Source organism: Protopterus annectens, chromosome 11.part0 (assembly GCF_019279795.1).
Source record: "Protopterus annectens isolate FY-2018-M chromosome 11.part0, PAN1.0, whole genome shotgun sequence".
Classification (NCBI taxonomy): domain Eukaryota; kingdom Metazoa; phylum Chordata; order Ceratodontiformes; family Protopteridae; genus Protopterus; species Protopterus annectens.
The window spans coordinates 285003804-285026169 of record NC_056745.1 but is presented as its reverse complement, the minus strand read 5'-3'; the positions used below and the strand labels follow the sequence as shown (position 1 = coordinate 285026169).

General features: G+C 41.7%; 1 protein-coding gene across 1 annotated transcript in view; it reads left to right on the top strand.

Moving 5' to 3' along the window:
- Positions 1–22366, top strand: part of UTP20 (UTP20 small subunit processome component) — a gene marked incomplete in the record, with an annotated part of 2478305 nt that overhangs the window by 1286969 nt on the left and 1168970 nt on the right. Inside the window, 1 exon segment of the mRNA XM_044087776.1 lies at positions 19581–19666. Within this exon segment, the coding sequence (XP_043943711.1) occupies positions 19581–19666 (86 nt within the window).

Below are 22366 nucleotides of genomic sequence, written 5' to 3'. Positions count from 1 at the left end.
ATTACTTAAAGATGAATATTTAGAGGCAGGATGGGGGAGGGTGGAGAAAGAAAGGTCATGGAGTGGAGGGCTAGGCGTTCATGATGTTGTGCTTACCCACGGCTAGGTAGTCTTACAAGAAATCACTATGTTAAGTGAAAAAGGTTTCAATTAATTACATTTTAAGAACAATTTCCATTGACATCTTCATGAATTCTACATTTTCTTCCTAACATAAGTTTTAGTGTTTACATCATACCCTCACATTTTTCATTACCCACCAACCCCTCACATCACACATCTTGACCACTATTTTGTATGTATTGATCCTAGATGTGCCAGTTATTTTTAGGTTCGTACACAAGTGCTAGTTTAGCTGCCCTTGCAAGCCATTTCAAGCCTAGCAAATTTCCTTTTTCATTCAAGAACTAACTTATCCCATTTGATTATAGATTGGCCTTACCCATCCCAAGGTCAATAATTGTATATTACTCCTGATGAGATTAAGTGGGATCATACCATATATATTTTTAGGGGACCTGTGCATGAAATAAAGCATTTAGGAGATGCATCTGTCCATTATTAAAACAAGGGGTAGTCCTGGGGTAAATTTTATGATTCCCACCCGTTGATCTAAGTTTTCCTTGAAAATGGAATTTTGTTTTATGTGGATGGGGAGTGTGTTCCATAACAGTAGTATCCTCTGCAAAATGTACCTGTTCCTCCAAAACATTTTGTTAATGTTGCAGAAGAAGTTTAGATCCCTAGATCAAGTATTTCTGATATCTTTATGATTTGCAGATGTGCAGTAAATCCATCAGTAATTGTGTCGGAGGATGCCTTGTATACAAGACACAGGTCACCTCTTAGCAGTCTGTAGGATGCAGAGTATAGTGACAAGGCTTTCACTCGATCCATGTAGGACATGTTGTTTAGGCTTTTTATCCTTTTAGTATGATATCTCTCTGGGCATTCCAGTTGTTACATGTGCTTGGACAGGTGGGTGCCAAAGGAGGCATTATTTTCAATGACTGGCCAAATGAGGGGTGAGTAAAGGGGAGACAGTGACATCCCTAGATCTAGACACACAATCCCTTTGTTTATAAGCTTTGCAATATAAAAGGACTTTCGTACAACAGACACATGTTGGTCAAAAGTTAAGTATTATGTTTTATGTTGTAGGTTTTATGCAGTTTACTTTCTCTCTCCTTTAAAGATCCCACTTCCATTTCTTTCATTTCTTTTATAATGCTGAGTACATACATCATCTAAAGTTCATTTAGTCTTTGGTTTCCATTTTCTTGTTATTGTCTACCAGCAGAATTAAACTCACTAAGGCCTTGCCATGTCTTGGCATTTTTAACCCTAAATAGTAACTCAAGAAAGTCATCTCTTTAGTTAAACACAATTTTCTACCCCAACTTTTCTATTAAAGTATTCTGTAAGGAATCTTTAATATCAGTAAACTGCCTGCATTGCCAAAATGCATGTCCCCTGATGTTCTTCATGTTTCACTGTTGCAGTCATCACATTTGGGTTATCCTTCCAGGGGTAGCCCTCAGTCAACCCAAATACCAGAGGCTTATTATTTCTGCGTCGGTTGCTGTCCTTCCAGGACTGATGTCAGGTCATCAGTGGTATAAAAACAGGCAGCCAACGCCATTACATTAGTCTTTCTTGCTGAGGAGCCCGAAGCAGAAGCAGTTTGCACGAGTGCGGTCGGCCGCTACCTGAGTTTTTGTTTCCAAGTAGAAGTCTTCTAAAGCTAAGTACCCCGTTGGGGATCCTTTTTTCTTGCTTTAACCGATGTCAGAAAAGTTAACAATTGTCTCTCCTGTGGAAAGCAAATACCACACCGAGAATTCCATTCTTACTGCGTCACCTATTTAGGCCCAGACCACGATGTCCCACGCTGTTGCTTGTGTGCTTTGTTCAACACCAGAACTGTACATCATCAGGCCCTTATTGTAGCTAGATATGTTCACTCTCAGTCCTCGAATTCCAATATGGCTTGACCTCACAGGTCCAAACTGCCGACGACGCTTCTGTTAAGCTAGTCGTCAGTTCTCCGGTCCTAAGTAAGGTGCTTTCGCAGCCCCTGATGCCCATTTCTGTGGATTTGCAGGCCGCTACTGAGACCCTTTCGGAGTCCAGTATGCCGCAAGACTCTTCTTTGACTAAGGATCCTGCGGATGTCTCTACCTTGGATGGTTCCGGAGCTGCTGAGCAGGCACCGTCTTCCGAGGAATTAATTCGCACTACCGATTCTCTACACAGACCGACGACTTCTTTCACGTCTTCAGTTCTTTCAAAAACAACCGAGTTTCTAAGGCCCAGGGTATGAACCACACCCAAAAAACCGACGACCCAAGCTTAGGCACCTACTTCCTTGCTTCAGTCTCAAATTTTAAAATGGAGGAAGACCTTATAATTCTTATTAGGGAAAGCCAGGCTACCTCTTCCAAAAGAAAGAGAGACTTGTTCCCAGTAGTCTTATCTGAACAGGAGTCTGAGGATTCTGATGTATCTGAATATGAAGATAAGCAAACCCCTCTTTGCTTATGAGGATTCTGATGCAGAAGAATCTATCCCTTCAGCCTGTCCAGCCGAGGACTTTTCCTTTGGGGAAACCCTACATACTTTAAGGGAGCATTTCCAGTGGGAATATCAGGACTATCCTCAGTCTAAAAAGAGACTCTGGAATTCTTAAATCTACCACAGCACAGACCTCTGGCCATTCCTCCTGTCCTGGATGTTGTGGATGATGTTTTTATGGAATCCAGTCTGACTCCTGACACACTCTCTCCTGCTCCAAGGAAACCTGATGGGTATTATAGAGTCCCTGACTCTCACAAATTTATTTTCAGAAATCCTGCTGCTGACCCTGAGGTCATCTCTCAAGGACCTAAAGGAGTCACAGCAACCTCAGCTAAGAATCCGACCCCCTCAGATAGGGATTTCGGAGCATTAGACAGATGGGGCAAAAAGGTATACACCTCTGCTACTCTTGCTATTAGAGCATTAAATTGTCAGTTCCGCATGCTGAAATATCAGCAACATACCATGGAATTCCTCAAACAAAAAATATCTTCTTTTCCTGCTTGCACAGAAAATAGAGTTTCAAGAGTAAATGCATTCTGCAAGTCAGGTAACTAAGCACACCTTACAGTGTGGTTTTGATGCCCTAGAAGCATCTTGCAGGGCAGCAGTCACTGGTTCTGTCATTAGAAGGCATGCTTGCCTTAAGGAACAGACCTTGCCAGACTATTTCAAATCCAAATTATTTGATGCACCCTTGAACAAAGACAATTTATTTGGCACCAAGGCAGAAGAGGTATTAAAAAAGACGGAAGAAAAAAATAAATCTATGCAGACAGTTAGACTTCTTACAGGTCCAGTCACCGAGGTTCAGTAGGCATTGCCCCTCCAAGCACTGGTCCTTTCCTGCCCCCTCCAGGCCAGCTCAGCCCAGACCCAGGGGAAGCAGACCCCCCCAGACAACAGCCCCAGGGAATGCAGAGATCTAAGCAGTGGAGTTCCTCCTCTTCAAAAGCAGGGAGTGCAAAGCCACCCCTTTATGGTAAGAACTCACAATGACTTTACACTTCCACCCCTCCCTCTGCCCGCCTGCTCATGCCCCTAGGAGGAAAACTCTCCTTCCACGCAGGCTGCCATTACCAATGACTGCTGGGTCCTCAACATAGTGTCCCAGTGATAGAGATTTTATTTCCACACTCTGCCAACCCCAAAAACGTTCCCAGATCTTCCTCCAAACCAGTGGGCAGAGGCCAAAAAGCAAGTCCTTTCCCTGCTCTCCATGAGGGCCACAGAGCATATTCCTGCAGAGCAGATGGGCTAAGGTTTCTACTCCAGTCTCTTCCTGGTACCCAGAAAGGAGGGCACATGGCACCCCATCCTCGATCTATCCATTCTAAACACCCTTCTGGTGATACCAAAATTCAAAATGCTCACCATCCAGCAGCTTCTATCTATGCTTTCCAAGGATGCCTAGTTAGCCACCCTAGACCTAAAAGAGGCCTACCTACACATCCCAATTGGGGAATCATGCAGGAAGTACCTACGTTTCAGGGCAGGATCTATGCACTTTCAGTTCTCTGCGCTTCCCTTTGGCTTACCTACTGTTCTCAGAGTTTTGACAAAATATCTGGCTCCCGCCATTGCCTTTTGCAGACAAAGAAATATGCAAATTTACTCGTACTTAGACGACTGCCTGATTCAGGCAGTCGGGAAAAGCTGCTTCATCACCTGACCTTTGTAAAGGACTTACTGACTACCTGGGGTATACTATCAACGAAAATAAATCAAAACTATTCCCCATCACAAAATTGTATTCCTGGGAGCAAGCCTGGACACAGCATCCCAGATGGCATTCCTTACACAAGAAAAACAAGCCTACCTGACAGGCTACTTCTCTCAACTAGCCACCAGAACCCAGTTATCCACAAGGAAAATCCTGCAAGCTCTAGGGTTCTTGGCCTCTGGCATTCTACTCATTCCATATGCCAGACTGCATATGATTAAACTACAGTGGTACCTAAAAAGCCTTTGGTGTCAGCACTCTCAATACCTGGAAACTCTTATACCAATGATACCTTGTCTAAGGAAACATTTTCTTTGGTGGGCAGCAGCATGCAACCACAACAAGGGACTTCCCTTCTCACAACCCCACGCCACCCAGACCCTCACCGCAGATGCATCAGGCTATGCCTGGGGTGCTCACCTGGACGGCAGGTGCATTCAGGGCCAGTGGAGCCCAAATCAAATACATCTGCACATCAGCCTAAAAGAGATGTTAGCTGTTCAGCATGCACAGAGAGCTTTTAGACCCCTACTGTCCCCGGGGCCTCTATTGCTCAAAACAGACAAGACCACAGTGATGTGGTACATCAATAAGCAGGGAGGGACTTACTCTTATCCTCTCTGCAGGCTTGCCATGACCCTTTGGCACACAGCTTCAGTCATGCAACTACACCTGTTAGCACAATTCCTGCCAGGCTGTCTAAATTCACTGGCAGACAACTTAGGAAGAAACCTGTTAGACCCACACAAGTGGCAGCTAGACCTCAGAACCTTCACCCTTGTAACCCAGAAATTGGGCACCTCAAAAGTAGACCTCTTTGCCTCCCACTCCAATCATCAACTTAGCAGATTCTGCACCAGGGAACCTCACAGCAAGGCCTGGAAAGTAGGTGCTCTATCCTTCCAGTGGGTAAACCTCTCGGTCTATGCCTTTCCCCCTCTACCACTAATTTCAAGGGTACTGCTCAAAATAAGGAAGGAAAAACATGAGGGCAATCCTGATTGCCCCAGACTGGCCACACCAGCACTGGTACCCACTGTTGCGCAGCCTGTCACCCCTGCCACCACCATGGCACCTACCTCAGATCCCAACACACCTGCCCCAGAGGAATGGAGAATTCCTGCATCCCCAATTGCAGACACTCAAACTGGCAGCCTGGCTTATTCCCTGACCTCTCCTCAAGCTACCAGCCTAAGCAAACAAGTTCTAGATGTTATACGTGGGGCCAGATGCCCCAGCACTAGAAAATCCTATGCTGACAAGTAGGAAAGGTATTGCACCTGGATCCAGGCTAAAGGAGCCAGAACGGCACATCCCTCCCTATGTCTCATCCTGGATTACCTGGCAGACCTACTACACAGGGGTCTGTCCTTCTCTTCTATTAAACTTCATGCCTCAGCCATCTCTCTTCATTTCAGCACAGAGCCACCGCTAGTCTCACACCCTCTCATCAAGCAGTTCCTAAGAGGGGCTAACAACTTAAGGCCACCCAGAAGAGCTACTACCCCAGCCTAGGACCTTAACTCTGTGTTGGAAAAGCTCACCCTGCCTCCCTTTGAACCTGCAGCTTCATCAGAGTTAAAATTTCTCTCTTGGAAGACAGCCTTGCTTCTGGCCATCACTTCAGCTAGAAGAGTATCAGAGCTACAAGCACTTATGGCTGTGGAGCCCTTCATCATTTTCCATGTTGACAGGGTCTCCCTCAGGACTAACCCATCCTTCATGCCTAAAGTGGGTGTCCAATGTGGCTCTCAACCACTCCATTCATTTGCCCACCTTTTTCCCCTAACCCACAAACCAAGGGAGAAAGGATTCTGCACTCTATAGATGTGCACAGGCAGCTCAGATTCTACCTGGACAGGACTAAATCTTTTAGAAAAACTGATCAATTGCTAGTCAGCTTCGCTGCAGGAGCAGAGGGCAAGGCCATATCCAAATAGACAATCTCCAAATGGATAGCACACTGCATCCATTTCTGTCACAAACAGTATGGGAAACCACCCCCAAAGGAGGTCAGGGCACATTCCACCAGAGCAACCTCCACCTCTGCAGCTTTTCTCAGAGGGATCCCCACCAGGGACAATCCTAGAGGCTGCAACATGGACATCTGTTCATACCTTCACCAAGCATTACCACCTGCCTATCTTCTCCAAATCCAGGAATGGTTTGCCACCGCAGTCTTGCAGGGCATCCTAGCCAGCCTCCAGTCTTCTTGACTGCCTACACCCTTTTCTTCAGCTTTGGGAATCAACCCAAATGTGATGACTGCAACAGTGAAACATGAAGAACATAGTACAGTTGTGTACATTTACCATAAATGTAGATGTTCGACTGTATTCACTTTTCCAGTTCTGGTTTCCCTCCCTCCAGCACCCTTGTCTCTCTCTCTCTCTCTCTCTCTCTCTCCTTACAAGGAAATTTTGGTATTTACTTTCTACTGGTGGTGTTCCTTCACTATAACGTAGCTCCCTATTGGGGACTCCTGACAGTTAAAGCAAGAAAAACTGATGTAATGGTGTCGGCTGCCTGTTTTATACCACTGACGACCTGACGTCAGTCCTGGAGCGACAGCAACCGACTCAGAAATACTACGCCTCTGGTATTCGAGCCAACTGAGGGCTGCCCTTGGCAGGATAACCCAAATGTTATGACTGCAACAGTGAATACACTTAAACATCTACATTTATAGTAAGTATACACAACTGTACTTTCCTTTTCACGTCTCCAACACCTACTTACCATTTGGGAAAAGATCCTTTATAAAAATACCTCTGCAGACATTTCCACTCACACATCTGAACCATCTGGAGTTTGTTGCATAATTGGATGTCATACAAATCTTATCTCTGTGATCCTTTATAATTTATCTGTTGTCTTTTCCCAGTCCTTTGTAAGTTCCTCTGATTGACTTGAATAGTTGTAATGCAAAATCAAATGTCCAGTCTGTTATCCGTTTTTTGATTACAGCATCTTTTCCTTGTTCCATTAGAAGTTCATCCAGGAATGGTCTTTCATTTTGTTGTTCCTTTGTCTTGCTCTTTATTTATATTTTGCTATCAATTTCTTTTATGAGAGAAAGTCCTTAACTTGCTGGGCAAGTACTTGCTTAGGTTCCTCCCACTCTGTTGCTTTCTCTGCCGATGTATCTGCTAGCAGTACCTTGGCTCCTTAGCTAAATTCTTCTGGATCCTTCCAGCCACTTCTTGCTTAATTTGTACACCATTACTTTTGTTTATCCTTATTGGAAGAATCTTCTTGATAATAGTCTCACTGTGTTAGCCCTTATAAAAATATCAACATTTTCTACCACTTTATAGATGCAGTGTGGTTATTCTTTTTTCCCTTAATGGCTTGCATCCAAAATACTAATCTTTCTTTATTTCAGGTACTTTCCGCTTGTACCACCATCATCTTTTTTCTACTTTAGACTATAGCTCACAGCTTGTGCTGTGTATAACCTCAGTTGTTGACTTTAAGATACCCCTTTAAATCTGGTAGTCTTATCCACTCTTGCTCAGTATGGAGAATCAGCTTATTCCCTTTAAATCTTACATTTTCCCTCCCAAATTAACTTTCAGTTGCTTGTTGTCATCCATAACATCACATCTAGTCTCATGTTTTTTTCTAAATATTTTAGCTTAGTCTCATTCAGTATGTCTGTAGCTGCCATGACAGTGTCTTTTTAATCTGTATCCCTAACAGTTTCATTTTATATCCCCATAGATACGAATACTGTTGAATTAATTTATAAAGTTATAGAGTTGGGTAAAATTAAGTTACTGGCTAAGAATTACACTTCCTGAATGCCAGAAAGGAAGAAATTGTGACAATGTATGAGAAACTCAACCAGGAAAGGAGACATGGCAGTTCTGGTTCAGAAGAATCTTGCAGCTGTTCAGGAAAAAGCAGTTCAAATTTCAGCTTTGAATCAGGAGATGGCTTCCGGTTAACCAAATGCACTCAGATGATTAAAATAAGCAAAACATTAAAGGACTGTCTAAACTCAAATGATAAAAGGCCGGAAAAAATAGAGTAAGCTTTAAGAAGCTACTCATATGAGCTAATAAATCTGCAAAAATCAGAGGATGAAATGAAGGAAGAACTGGCTTGAGCATGAGGCTTCTAAAGAAGAGCTGTTTAAACAAAAATAGTAGGGAGAGAAGGCAAAGCATGCAAACAAAACCAGAGATGTTTCGCTGTACCAGAGAGACTGGAAGGAATAGACAGCATTCATTTTATAAAGGTACAAATAAACAGCCAGGGTGGTGGTCTACAGTAAGAATTCTAAATTGAGAGGACACATCCTATGTATTCTCCAGTCTGGCAATAAAAGCAGATGAGACTAATAAAAATAAAAATACAATCATACCATCAGAAGGAGCTGCTCTTCACAACACTGTGTAATAAGGGAAGCGTATTAAAAAGTGAGGGTGGCAGTGTGTTTGTGGAAAAGGATTACTCACTGTACCCCTGGCAGAAAAGAAGTTTGTCCTTGTAATCAGGGGTTGACAAGAGGCAGGTGTGAGATTCAAGTTGCTATATTTGGCTATCTCATGAATATTTATTTGATGGAGGATCAACACATTTTCGATGCAAAACCAGTTAAGGAGTGAGAAAAATTTAGCCAACAAAGAGTGAGCCAGCAAGCACAAGTGGACTATTCTCATTCTTCTAACAGTAACAAAACTCATAGACTTCTCCAGTAAAACCTTTTCCATTGTTACAAAAACAAATGCTTGAGTGTCAGACAACAGCCCAGAAGCCTGCCAGAATAATCATGAGAACATTGAACATGAGCCACAGACCAGTGTTTGGAGATCAAGATGATTAAGAACAAAACCAGCAGCAATTTCAAGTTAATGATTTAATGAGAGAACTGTAAAGCATTGATCTTGTTAGATATGGTGTTGGACATATGGTATGTGATTCTGCAAGTTGTGACTGTAAAACTAGTTGTTTGTTGACTTTGTCCACCTGATTGTTAAACTGTAATGCATTTATGTAATTAATATTTAGAAGGACATTGATGAGATTGAATAAGTAAAACATTTTTATGAATGTATTAATATTTTATGATGTAAATTGTATGTTAGATTGTAAAGAAGTCCTGTATAGTGTGCCATTAGATGTATTGTAAATGGGAGAGGAGTTTTACCAATGGCTGTTGCATATGGTAGTTAAAATCTGTCAACTCATTGCAGTCTCAAAAAACATGTTCCCAGTTGCCTCTCTTTTCCATTACACCTCCAGCATTTGCTTTTTGCCATAGGAAAATTTCTCTGAAGTCTGCTTGGAGTATAAAAATAGTTATGCAAACGCTTTCAAGCAAAAATTCTAAACCTTCTGAGCATTGTTGCATGCGTGGAAGCAATACAGATATCCTCCCATTATTTCTTTATAAAATAACTTTCCAGTCTTTCTTCCTAATATTTTCTACCGTCCTCCAAATGAATCTTATACTTACTAAGCAATGTTTTGTTGCTCTACTAATTAACCATTTGTAACACCAGTTTCTGCTCTAGACTCCTGAACTAAAAGCTGTACTAAAGATATTCTTTCTTAGCATTCCCCTGTCCTTTTTTATTTGCCTGTACTCTGACATTAGGATTTTCTATGGAAGTATTTGCAAATGTATTTTTCTGTTCCAAGTGTACTTCGGAGAAGTTTTTCTCAGGTAGACAGCAAATGCAGGTGGTGTGATAGGAAAAAGAATGATAATTGCGAACATGTTCTTTTATGGTAATGTAATAAGCTGGTAGATGAGTACTTTGTCATAAATGTTGGGGGAACAAATATTTGTAACTAAGGAAGTGATTCTTTTGAACTGGGACACAGAATCTGAATTGCCTAGACATAGTAATACCTTAATGTTATTGGCTGCCAAAAAGCAAATACTAGACCATAAAAATAAACATTTAAATCAGATGTTATCAAAATAATAACTGTTGTAATGACTGTAAAAGAACTGAAGGTTAGAAAAGAGAAGGTAACACATTATATGGAAATAAAATTGGTGGAACAGTAAATGAATAATAATCTTAAGGAGGAGTGAGGGTCAAGGGGATGGCAGGAGTTGATCAATTTATGCGAATTATGATTGTCAAATATTTGCTTCATTAAAACAATGAGAAATATCAACATGATTTGTTCTCTTTTCTATTAATGTATTCCCTAAGCCACTATTGCAATTATGATTTAATAAAAATGTTTAAAAAAAATTACATCTTTTGACCTTAGTTTTATCCCTTTGGAAGTCAATTGTGTTAGGTGAAAGGATTTCCCAACTACTGTTCAACATGGTGGTTATACTTGTGGGAATTGTCAACCCAGGTGCTGAGGTGCTGAGGTCCCTGAAAAATGTGTCTTGGGGGGGGTACTGAAAATGCTGTAACTTTCAGATGAGGGCACTTTCCCCAGAGGAGACAATCTGCACTTTTTGTAACTTAGTTTGCACCCATTCTGTGAACTTAGTTTATGAAGACTAGATATCCTTCTATTCATATGCTGCAGTATCCATAATATAAAGGAGTCCTCCCCTGGTAGACTTGTACGTCTGGCCTTTATACCAAAGTTAAAATGCTACTGAGAAGGTACGTGCGACGGCCCGCATCACATAGCGTACGTCAGCCATAAACAGACATCGGGTATAAAGTGGACATCAGCACGCACCTACCTCAGAACTTTTCTGCTGTCTATTTGACTGCCAGCTCCAGTTGTCGCTCACTTTGGAAAGTTGCCTTTGTGCTTCTTTAGTGTTTCAGATAAGTACCCCATAGGAGTTTTTTTTTTTTTTCTAAACTGTTACTGTGTTTCTTGTGAGTTAATGTCAGCTAGGGAATGGCAAGTGTCAGTGTGGAAGACAGATTCCACATAAAGATGCCCACGAGCTCTGTTTGTTCTATTTAGGCCCAGAACATGATCATACGTCTTATGATATTTGTAAGGCCTTTGGCCTAAGACCCTTAGGAGCTGTCTTTGTTCCCTTATGCTGTACTTGGAAAGTCAATGACTTAAGCACCTTGCGCGGGATATGGACCCGACGTTGGGCCCTTCAGAAGAGCTGCAACCCAAGAAGGTCAAGAAGCCTTGGCTGTTCCCTCTATTCCAGGTGTGCCTCCTGAAACCGATGAAGGCCTGGAGGCCACATTGGAAACTACAGAATCTCCTTTGATGGGTAATTTGAGGGAAGCCGTCAAGGAGTCTGTTAGCACATCCCAGAGGGAGACTCAGACATCTGAAGCGGTCGCCGGGGCGGCATCACGACTTATTATTTCAGAAGGCTGACATGGGGTTACTCAGATATTGATTCAGAAAGACTTTCTGTCAGACATCATTGAATATCATCTGACGTTTGGCCCTCCTACTCTTCATCGTATGGCGGAGGCCCTGAAGAAGAAAAAACAAAAAACAAAGCATATTTCTTCTGGCCAGCAGGCAATGCCCTCCAACCAAACCACTGACTGGCAGGCCTTTACACAAGGCCTCTTTAATGGCTTTATGGCCTTATGCAAAACTCCATCTCCTGTCTAGGCCCTAACCCCCTCCACTCCTGGGAAAAGACCTGTGAAAGAAGTTTCCTCTGAGGAGGAATACTCATCTGGGGATGAGTCATTACCTTATTCCTCACAGATTGCTTCTCCTCGGGAGTATGCTTCCCCAGAGGAGTCGTCTAATGGCACAAATTCTCCTGGGGAGGACATTACATTTATGGAGACCATTGTGCAGATGAAGGATTTTTTCAACTGGGACTAATGTTAGGTCTCTGAGACCCAGAAGCAGTATTATGACCTCTTGCAAATGGAGTCCCCTAACCCCTCTGCCATTCCTTTGTTCTGCCTTCTTTTTGGATGCCTTTTCTGCTGCTTCCAAGTCCCCAGACTCCCAACTTCCATCCCTAAATGCCCTGATAGATTCTACAAAGTGCCTGAGGATTCTAAATTCCTCTTTAAGGCTCCATCAGCTGACCCCTCTACCATTTCTGTAGCTGCAGATAAAACTTCCAAGTTGTTACTCTCCATTTCCTTGCTTCCCTCTGATAAGGAGAGTAAAATTATGGAGAGGTTGGGTAAAAAAGTTTATACGTCTGCCACTCTGGCTTTCAGAGCCATGAATTACCAAACCCATATGGCTAAATATTCTCTGGCTCTTATGGCAGATGCTATGAAACGTATTTCAGAACTACCAGATATGCCTAACAAGGCCAAAATATCTAGTATTCTTAAATCCTGCAGCCAGGCTTCTAGCCACTTCATAAAATGTAATTATGATGCTATGGATGCCTCAGCTAGAGCAGCAGCATCAGGGTCTGTCTTAAGGAGGTATTCATAGCTTAGGTTGCAGCCTTTCCCAGATGATATTAAATCCAAACCTATGGACGCACCTTTAGACAACAAGGGCTTATTTGGCTCTGAAGCTGCAGAGCTCTTTAATGCCCTTCAGGAAAAGCGGAAAGAGCTACAAGATCTTTGGCACATTTTTGTTTCTCCTGTTCCCCACTTTCAGAGGAATTATCCAGCAAGGACAACCTTTGTGAGAAAGGCCTCTAAGTATCACACTCCCAAGGGAAAAAGGATACCAGAAAACAAGGCCCCACTAGATCTTCCCCTTCCACTCATTCTTAAAAGCAGTCCTTTCAGACAAAACCTGATAGCCTGTGACTACCAGGCCCTAAACCCCTCTACCCCTGTCTCTTCACCTATCCCTGTCCCTCTCAGCTTAGAAACAGATAAGCCAGGACTCTTGGGTCCTTACCAATACTGAGCAAGGCTATTTCTTGGTTTGGGGATACAGGCCAAACTTCAGAGGTATCCCACAAGCCCCTTAGGACCAAATGGCTTTCTTTCCTCCAGTCTTGTATTCCCTGCTTATCCCAGAGTACCATCCAAGATATGCCTCCAAATCAAAAGGGAAAAGGGTTCTACTCCAGGATGTTTCTAGTCCCAAGGAAAGAAGACCCCTGGAAGCCTATCTTAGATTTATCTCATCTAAATACCTTTCTGAAGGTCCCTACCTTTCACATGTTAACTCTTCCTACACTCCTGTCCTTGATTCCCCCTCAGACGTACATGGTGTCTTTGGACATAAATGATGCCTATCTTTGCATTCCCATCCATCTACATTTCAGGACATTCCTACGGTTTTCTGTGGATTTTTCCTCAGTTTCAGTTCTGTGCTTTGCCATTTGGTCTTTCTGCGGCCCCCAGAGTATTCACAAAATGTTTGGCCACAGTCATAGCTTTCTGCAGAATGCAGGGAATTCATATTTCCCTTACCTGGACAACCTCATCCGGGCTTCATCCCCAAAGTTGGTGTAGGAGCACTTGGACTGTACTGTGTCCCTTCTGAGGGGTCTGGGGTTTACCATAAACCATTACCTTCAGAAATCTACTCTGACCCCTTCCCGGGACCATGTCTTCCTGGGCTGCAGAATTCTTATGGTCCAAATGTTGGCCTGCCTACCTCTAGAAAAAAATCCTCTCTCTCGCCACTTACTTTTAGGACCTTATTCCACTTCAGTCTCTGACTGCCAGAGAGTTCCTACGAATCCTGGGATTCATGGCTCCCACTATCCCCATAGTACCCTTGGCAAAGCTATCTATGAAGAAACTTCAGTGGTTCCTGAGGACAGTCTGGAAACACCTTCACACTCTGAAGTTTGTAGCTCCACTCTTGCCCTGCTTAACAAAAGAACTAAAGTGGTGTATTTCACAGGTTACAAAAAATCCAGGCCTTCCCCTCCAACCTCTTCCCCCCCAACAGGATCTGTACACAGATGTATCAGACACGGGCTGGGGTGCAACTTTAGGGAATTGGGGGATGAGAGATGACTGGACCCCTCCCCAGTCAAGGGAGCATATCAACATCAAAGAAATGAGGGCTTTTATCTTTGATCTAAAAATGTTCAAGTCCAGATGAGAGGCTTAAAGTGTCAGACTTTAAAATATAAAGTGCTTCTTTATACAATAACTTATTTTTCAAACAAGAATTAAGGAGAACTTCATCAATCCTTTCTAACACTGTGCCTTGCATACCTATAACAGAACTAGTTCAGTAGCGATGCATTTTCAAGCTGTACATCAAAGTTCTGTTATAGGTTTGCAAGGCACAGTGTTAGAAAGGATTGATGAAGTTCCCCTTAATTCTTGTTTGAAAAATAAGTTATTGTATAAAGAAGCACTTTATATTTTAAAGTCTGACACTTTAAGCCTGAAAGGCATGAATTCAGAATTTAATTGGAGAATTTTATTGTAGTTTGTAGCTTTGCTGCTTTAAGGACTTTAATTTGTTTTAATTGATGTATTGTTTTATTGAACAATTGGTTATAGTATATATACATGAGATTTTTTTCTCAGTTTTTATCTTCTTTGAAGGCTTATGGCCGAGACGTCAGAAGCAAGAGTAATAAAAGATTTGGTGGTCACTGGTTTGTTGTTCTATATATAGTGAATGCACCATCACTGAATCAAGCCATCAATCTCCATACCTTCGTTCCATCTCCACAATTCTCTCGTGAAAGGATCCTTCACACCGAATGTGCACAGACAGCTCGGATACTACTTGACAAAGACCAAGTCCATCCGTAAATCTGATAAGTTTTTTATTTCCTTTCACCCAAGAGCCCTGGGACATCCTGTTTCCAAGCAAAATATTTCCTCTTGGATTTCTAAAGCCATTACCTTCTATTAATACTGCAAATGGGAAGGATCTTCCTTCTCCAGTTAAGGCACACTTTACTAGAGCTTTGTCTTCTTCTGGGACCTTCTTTAAAAGTTTGGATACAGCTTCCATTTTGGAGGCAGCTACATGGTTATCGGTTCACACTTTCACCAAATACTACAAATTGGGTATCTCCAAGTCCAAAGCAGGATTTGCCAGGGCTGTTCTGCATGGTTTTGCAGAAAATGTCTCTGCTCCTCCTCCCAATCCTTCTTATGCATGAGCTTTGGCACTCTCCCTCATGTTATGGACACTGCAAAATATGAGTAGAAGGACATAGAATAGTTGCATAAAATCTTGCCATAACCATAGATGTCCTTCTCTTCTGTATGCTGCAGTATAGATTCCCCCCCCCTGCCTTCCCTCTGATACTTTCCTGACCTTTGGATACTCACTCCCTTCAGGCTGGTGCTTGGCAGCATTCATTTCTGAGGTAGGTGCATGCTAACATCTGCTTTATACAGAACATTCATTTATGGCTGATGTATGCTGTGTGATGCAGGCTGTCGCATGTACATTTGCAGTAGCATTTTAACTTTGGTGTAACGGCTAAGACATACAGGTCAACAGGAGGCAGACTCCCTTATGTTATGGATACTGCAGCATATAGAAGAGGAGGACATCTATGGTTATGGTAAGATTTTACACCACTATTCTTTCTTGCTGAAATGCTTTTATATCAGTTTAGGAATAGATGATTTCACCCAGTTTCCAGTCATCAGCAAATTTGTAAAATGTTAGACTGACTTGTAAAGTTATTGGGGCTTTAATATTTTTGATTATATTCTTAAATTGTTTAAAAAAAAGTGGGTTGAACTTAAGATGTAAATCAGTGGACTGAAAATGACCTTGTACACTGCCTTTTTTCTATATAGTAATAAAAATAGAAATGATCAAGGATTAAATGCTAGTGAAGCAAATGAGAAACTGTTGTATGTATGTTTAGAATATGACTTTATTCATATGTGTAGCTATTTCTGGTTTATTAAAAATGATAATGTGAGAGAGGAACTGATGTAATTGCATTAACAATAAATTTTGGAATATGCTTTTTGTAGATAAGGATTAGAACTGGGGGAGTGAATGTGAGAGTGAGCTGGTCTGAGAAGGGCCGTTAGAAAACCCTGCTTATGTGCACAGAGAAGGGGATACCGATAAAGGAATAAAACAGACTAGACTTCTTAAGTGGAAATACAATATCCAATTTCTAATAGAACATTTTTATTAGTAGGGGAGCTTCTAGAGATTATTTCTAATCAAGTGAAATATGAAGAGAATTGTGTTCCATGTTCACATTTGTCCTTATGATTGAGGGGTTTACTTTTCCAGATTTTTTGAAGCATGCTTCTTATATAAACAGAGTAGTGGTTTAATTGCAAAAGGGGGAAGCTAGATGAGGGGTTTACTTTTCCAGGTTTTTTGAAGCATGCTTCTCGTATATATTGAAGAATGGTTTAATTGCTAAAGGGGAAAGCTAGATTAATTGAGTTCAAAAGGTTTTTGATGCCATTAAGAGCCTCAGAGTTCAAAATGGTTAAAACCTTCACAAAATTTTCAAGAGCTCTGTGCATTTGATAATATAAGTTGAGCAGTTTTGGTGATCTTTCAATGAAGTTCTATGAGCTTGTTCCAAATTTTTGGAAATGTTAGTTTGTTTTGCTGTGTTGGATTGTCAACAACTTTTTTCTGAAAGGTGGATTACTAAACTAACAGAATGCTGCTTTTTAATGAAGTAGAGTGAGTTTGTTGAGATGTTAAGAAAGTTTGAGAGAGGTTTGAGATTACCATCTTACTAAAGCTGGCAGATGCGGTTTCATTTATTTGACAAGGTCTAAACCATCACAACATATGAGTTGAAGTGCCATTGCTGCAGAAGATAAGTGTGTATTGCTTTTAGCAGTACAGTCGATTCTCCATTATTTCAGAACACAGAGGAAATAAAAATTATATAGTCATCACTTGTCCATGCAACCATTTTCCAATCAAGCACTAACATTTACAAGGTCAAAGGGATACCAGAGCTTTTTCTGGCAAACAGTGGATGCAAGACATTGAAACCCATTCTGGACAGGGCACCAGTCTGTCACAGTATATACACTGTCATTCACTCATACTTATAGTTTATGGACAGCTAGGAGAAAGAGATTTCACATTCTGTATATTAGGAAGATGGGAGGAAACTGAAGTACCCCAGCTGTGAAGTGAGATGGGGACTCACTTTTTTTCCCTTTGTTTTTTTGTCTCACCTGTTGCTGACCATCAAGTTTTCCCAGTGCTTCTCTTCATCCACCGTCAATTGAATCCACCAGTCCTCCCCCACATTTTCTTCAGACATGTTCAGGACCAGTAAGAAGATCAACTTATCTTTGAGCAGTGCCACACAGCTGTTGAGGAATATTTTCCCTCAAGGCTTTACCCCTTCCTCTGTGCACACCTGTGTTGTCCAGGGGGTTTGGCATGCTGTAGACACTGTGGTGCATTATCCATGCCACCACATGCAAATTAGCAAGTGCACTAACTCCCTTGAAGACAACATGCAATGCCTACTCCTTACCGGGGATCAGCTGCAGTGTTGTGCCCAGGGATATGCCCCTTCCCTATCTCTTCTTGCTCCAGGATGAGTGAGCTGATGTAGGACTGTGAAGTGTATCCAGGTCCGTAATTGAACTTGAGTCATCTGCATCAAAGTCATAGCTTTATCTCTCTGTACCTTAGAGCAGGGAAACTTGAAAAATCTTGCTGTGAGGTGACAGAACTACTTGCTCCTTTGCCTGGACATAGTCCAATATTTATTCTGTCTATCTCTCTTTTATCTCCTCTGTGTCAACACTTGTTAGTAGCAAGTGTTATAATGAATTTATTGATTTTCTTTACTGTATAAATAGGTCTTTTTTTCTGATATGGTTTCATTGCCACCTTTTAAACCTTGTTTTATAAATAATTTTTGTAACCATTCTGTAAATTGCTTGCTAGTTTTACTGTATAATGTACTGGAGCTTTTCTCCCCAGGCCTCCACTAAAAAAGGGCTATTTCAGCTCTATCAGACAAACCCAGTCAAAAATTTGTAAAATAAATAAAATAAAAATAAAAAATGTCATCCCCCACCTCTGCTACTTATTTTCTAATGCTAGAATCACAGAGCCTTAGAGTGACAGAAGTGTTGGATTTTCTTCAGTGAATAGGTTTTTCATGTATCTCTGAGGTAGTGCAACCACACCGTTAGGAATATACAGCTAGCAGGAGTGTAGGGTGCAGTCTGCAAAATTACTGAATATTACCTTTCTTTATTAATACTGTTTCTTGGAGACTTGTGTTATTTTCAGTGTTTTACTTTATTACTTTATTTATTTTCAAGTTGTAGATCTTCAGCTTTGTCATCTTGTTTTTGGACTAAGATAGCACACTGGTTACTGTCTCAGGGTGACAAGCCAGGTTTGGGTGCTTTGTGCATCTTCCTCATGTCTGTGTGGGCTTTTACCACCCTAAAGATATTTCAGTAGCTGATTTTTTCTTCCTCCAAATTACCTATAGGCAATTGAGTGTGCTGTACATGTGAGTGCATGAACTTTGTACAGTGGACTGGCACCCTTCCAAGACTAGATACCTGTAGCCTGCCTGGGAGGTTTGGTTGTGGAGTGATAACCTCCTGTGTTCCCTGTTGACTTAGGTTACAAAAGATGTAATTAATATGCATCTGTAGTATATCACCCTGATTTGATTCAGTTTTTAAGATACTTGTGACATGAGATTTACAGCAGCTTAAGGAAGAACTGTGTCATTGGAGGAGACTCCACCATCTATCGCTGATGCCTGTGAGAGGCTAATAAACTGTGAATTTTATTTTACTTTAATACATTTGACTAAGTATCCACAAGTGAAAAAAATAAACTGGTGTGTTTTATTTTTAGGCTTCCACGGACTATTAGTATTATTATACTACTGTTCTTGGCATATATTTACTTGTTACAAAGCTCAACCAACCACAGTAATAGAATTAATTTTTACCTGTATGTCGAGAAGGGGTCTACTTCAGTAGACAAGATCACTCACTTACCTAACACCCAGTGTTTGAGACGATAAGACCGACACCTTCAGAAGGCAGACATCTGGAAGACTGATGTTTCAAGCAAGGTAAGACACCGCTTGGCCATCCTATTGAACTTTGCCCCTTACCCACCGATAGTGCATACTCAGAGTTGGTATATTTAGTTAGGGGGTGAAGCCCCCACATCAGTGGGTTTAGTTTTGCTTACTTTAGTTAATTTAATCGGAATGGCCAAGCAGTTACTTACCTCGCATAAAATGTCAGTCTTCTGAAAGTGTCGGTCTTGTCATCTCGGGCAAATGGATGTCGGGTAAGTGAGTGGTCGGTCTACTGAAGTAGACCCGTTGAGAAGTGGTTGTTGCATATTGCTAACACTACTAGAGAAGACTGTGATTGTCCTGTTTTGCGTGAATCTGTAGTTAGAAATTTGATTATAGCATTTATGTTTGTTATATTTGCTGAATTTTTTTTTCCTTTCACAAAGTATGTTCTAAGAAATGTTTCCTTTTTCTGTTTAGCTGCTGTGTCACCAGGACCATGAAGTACAGAAAGTCGCTTTAGAATGTATTATGTCTTACAAACATCCACACTTGCTTCCGTATAAGTAAGTAACCCTTTGTTTGCTGTTTGAAGTGTACAAATAGTTATGTTCAACAGGAAGAGGCTGTTTCACATACAAGACATTTGGTGAACAATATGTATGATCTTCAAAATATATATTTTTTAATTTGCTGTTTTTACCTTCCTACTTGTTGACCATTAGTTGTCTTCTTATAAGTCATTAGCCCATTCGTTTCTCATCTACTTGGGTCCTTTGTAATGGATGAAGTAAGGAAACCATCATCCAGCCAGACAGGAAGGGAGATTGTGCCATTTGAATTCACTGTTCATTCTACCCAAGTGATGGGGGTGTACCTTTGTTCCAGGGGGTCTAAGGGTCTGGTTTAATACCCCTAACATACTCCTCAAACTAGGGTCATCTAGTGTTGCAGGATGTACTGTTTAATTCCTGATTGTTTTGCAGGTCACGTAAGTACAGGATCATTCTGCCCTACAAGGCTGCATCATTAATGATACAAAGCTAATAGTACATCATAGTCCTTCTGTTGGCATCTGTCTTTACCCCAGCAGCACCTTGGGGACTTGCAATATAACACCACCACCACCACCACCACACTGCATCTCTGAGTTTCTGTGCAAACCCAGCAAAAATTACTAACTCATGCCGGAATGAAGCACTGGTGCTGTGTGCCATGCACCTGTTAATACTTAACACTTGCATTGCGGTTGTCAGATTGCTACCCCCTCCCTTTAGGATGTCCATGCTGGCAGTAGCTAGTTGCTTTCACCTTTCTAGCTTTTTCATTGCGTGTCAGACATGAATTGTTTGGGTTCAACAAAGCTTTATCCTTCTGTATCACAAACATTTGCAAAATGCAACAGATGGCAGTTGCCTTGGAAATGCGGGAGACAGTGTTACTAAGAGTACTATGTGACCACATTTATTTTCCTTTTAGCTTTATGTATAAATTAATTTTTTTATGGCAAAGTGACTGCACACAGAACTATGCAGCTACTTTCTCTTCCCTGAATCATTTAGAATTGTATAATGCATTTTTAGCTACATCTGTTTATATAGTTATTGGTTGGGTATTTTTAACGGTCAATAGCACCTGTTTTTAGTAGAGACATTGAAGAAAATAAAAAGCTCAAGAGAAAGTAAAGGTACATTAATTAATAGGAGTCTGTTTCAAAAATATGTGAAGGTTGGATCTTAATAAAATGTTTTTACGTTTTATGCATCCCTTAGATTCCTGATGTTTCCCAACATTTTGATTTCTGGAATAGTTCTTATTAAAGGAAAAGTCCAACCTTTCTGACAGTTTAACTCAACCCATAGGTTTCTTTTCTCCCAACGTTGTGGTTCTAGCATTGTTTAGATACAAACAATCTTCTTCTCTTTTATAATGCTTTCATTTCCTTGCCTTGGAACCAAAGGAAGGGAAATCCCCCACACCTTTTTAAGCTTAACTTCTCACTTTGTCGTCACCTGCATCACATACCACAGATACAGGGAACTCTGTCGATGTTCATCGTGCATACAGCTGCAGTAATCACAGATGGGTTCTCTGCCGTCAGGCGGGTCCTCGGTCGGCCGAATTCCAAAGTCTAGGTCCGGCGTCGGTTGTTGTCGCTTTCTTTCCTGACGTCAGTGAGGCAGGAGTATATAAGACACAGCCGACGCCATTTTCTTCAGTCTTTTTTGCCGCGCGGTGCCCGAAGCAGAAGCAGTTCGCAAGTGCTGGTCGGCCAGCTCCTGAATTTACGAAAAATTGGAAACCGAAGTCTTCTTTAAAGCTAAGTACCCCGTTGGGGAATCTTTTCTTGCCTCAGACCGATGTCAGAAAAAGTTAACAATTGTATTTCTTGTGGGAAGCAAATACCGCATAAGGATTTCCATTCCCTCTGCATACCTTATTTAGGCCCAGACCACGACATCTCGGGCTGTCGCTTTTGCGCTACTTTCAATAAACGCACTATTAAGCGTCGGGCGGAGTTCGCCCAACACTTTTTTGGTAAAGCCTTTGATTATAAAATGTCATCGGAGACTCAGACTACCGTTTTGTCCAAAAAACGCAAGGACAAGGACCGACACGTGAGGTCCGTGGTCTCCACCGACACCACGCCAAAACCGGCTACACGTGGTCCGGTTCTCAGCGAGACACCTATGCAGTCCCTGACTACCGACGACACTTCTTTGGCGGTGCCTTCTGTAACCGAGACCGCAGGTACCTCGGCCCATGCCCAGACTACAACCACCGAAACCACTGTGAGCGTTGAGCCTCCTAATGTGGACAGGTCCACTTCCACCCATGGTGTCTTTAGACCCTCATCTTCCTTTTCCATTAAGACCTTTACTAAGTTCAAATCAGCCAGGCATCCCAAGAGGCCTGTTGCACAGGGCCCATCTCCAGGTCCCGTGCCTAAAAAGCAGATGCTAAAAATGGCTGAGGATTTAATTACTCTTATCAGGGGTTCCCAACCCCCTCCAGACAAGAGACCCAGAGTGGAGGAAGATTCTCCCTCTTCTGATCAGGGCTCCATTTTTTCAGAACATTCTGATGTAGAGGAACACTCTTACTCCCCTTTTGAAGATTCTGATGCAGAGCAGTCCATTCCTTCTGTATCTCCTCCAGAGGATTTTTCTTTTGGGGAAACTTTGCACACCTTGAGGGAACACTTCCATTGGGAAGTCCAAGACTTTTCTGATTCCAAGAAAAGACTTAGGGAATTTCTTTTGTTA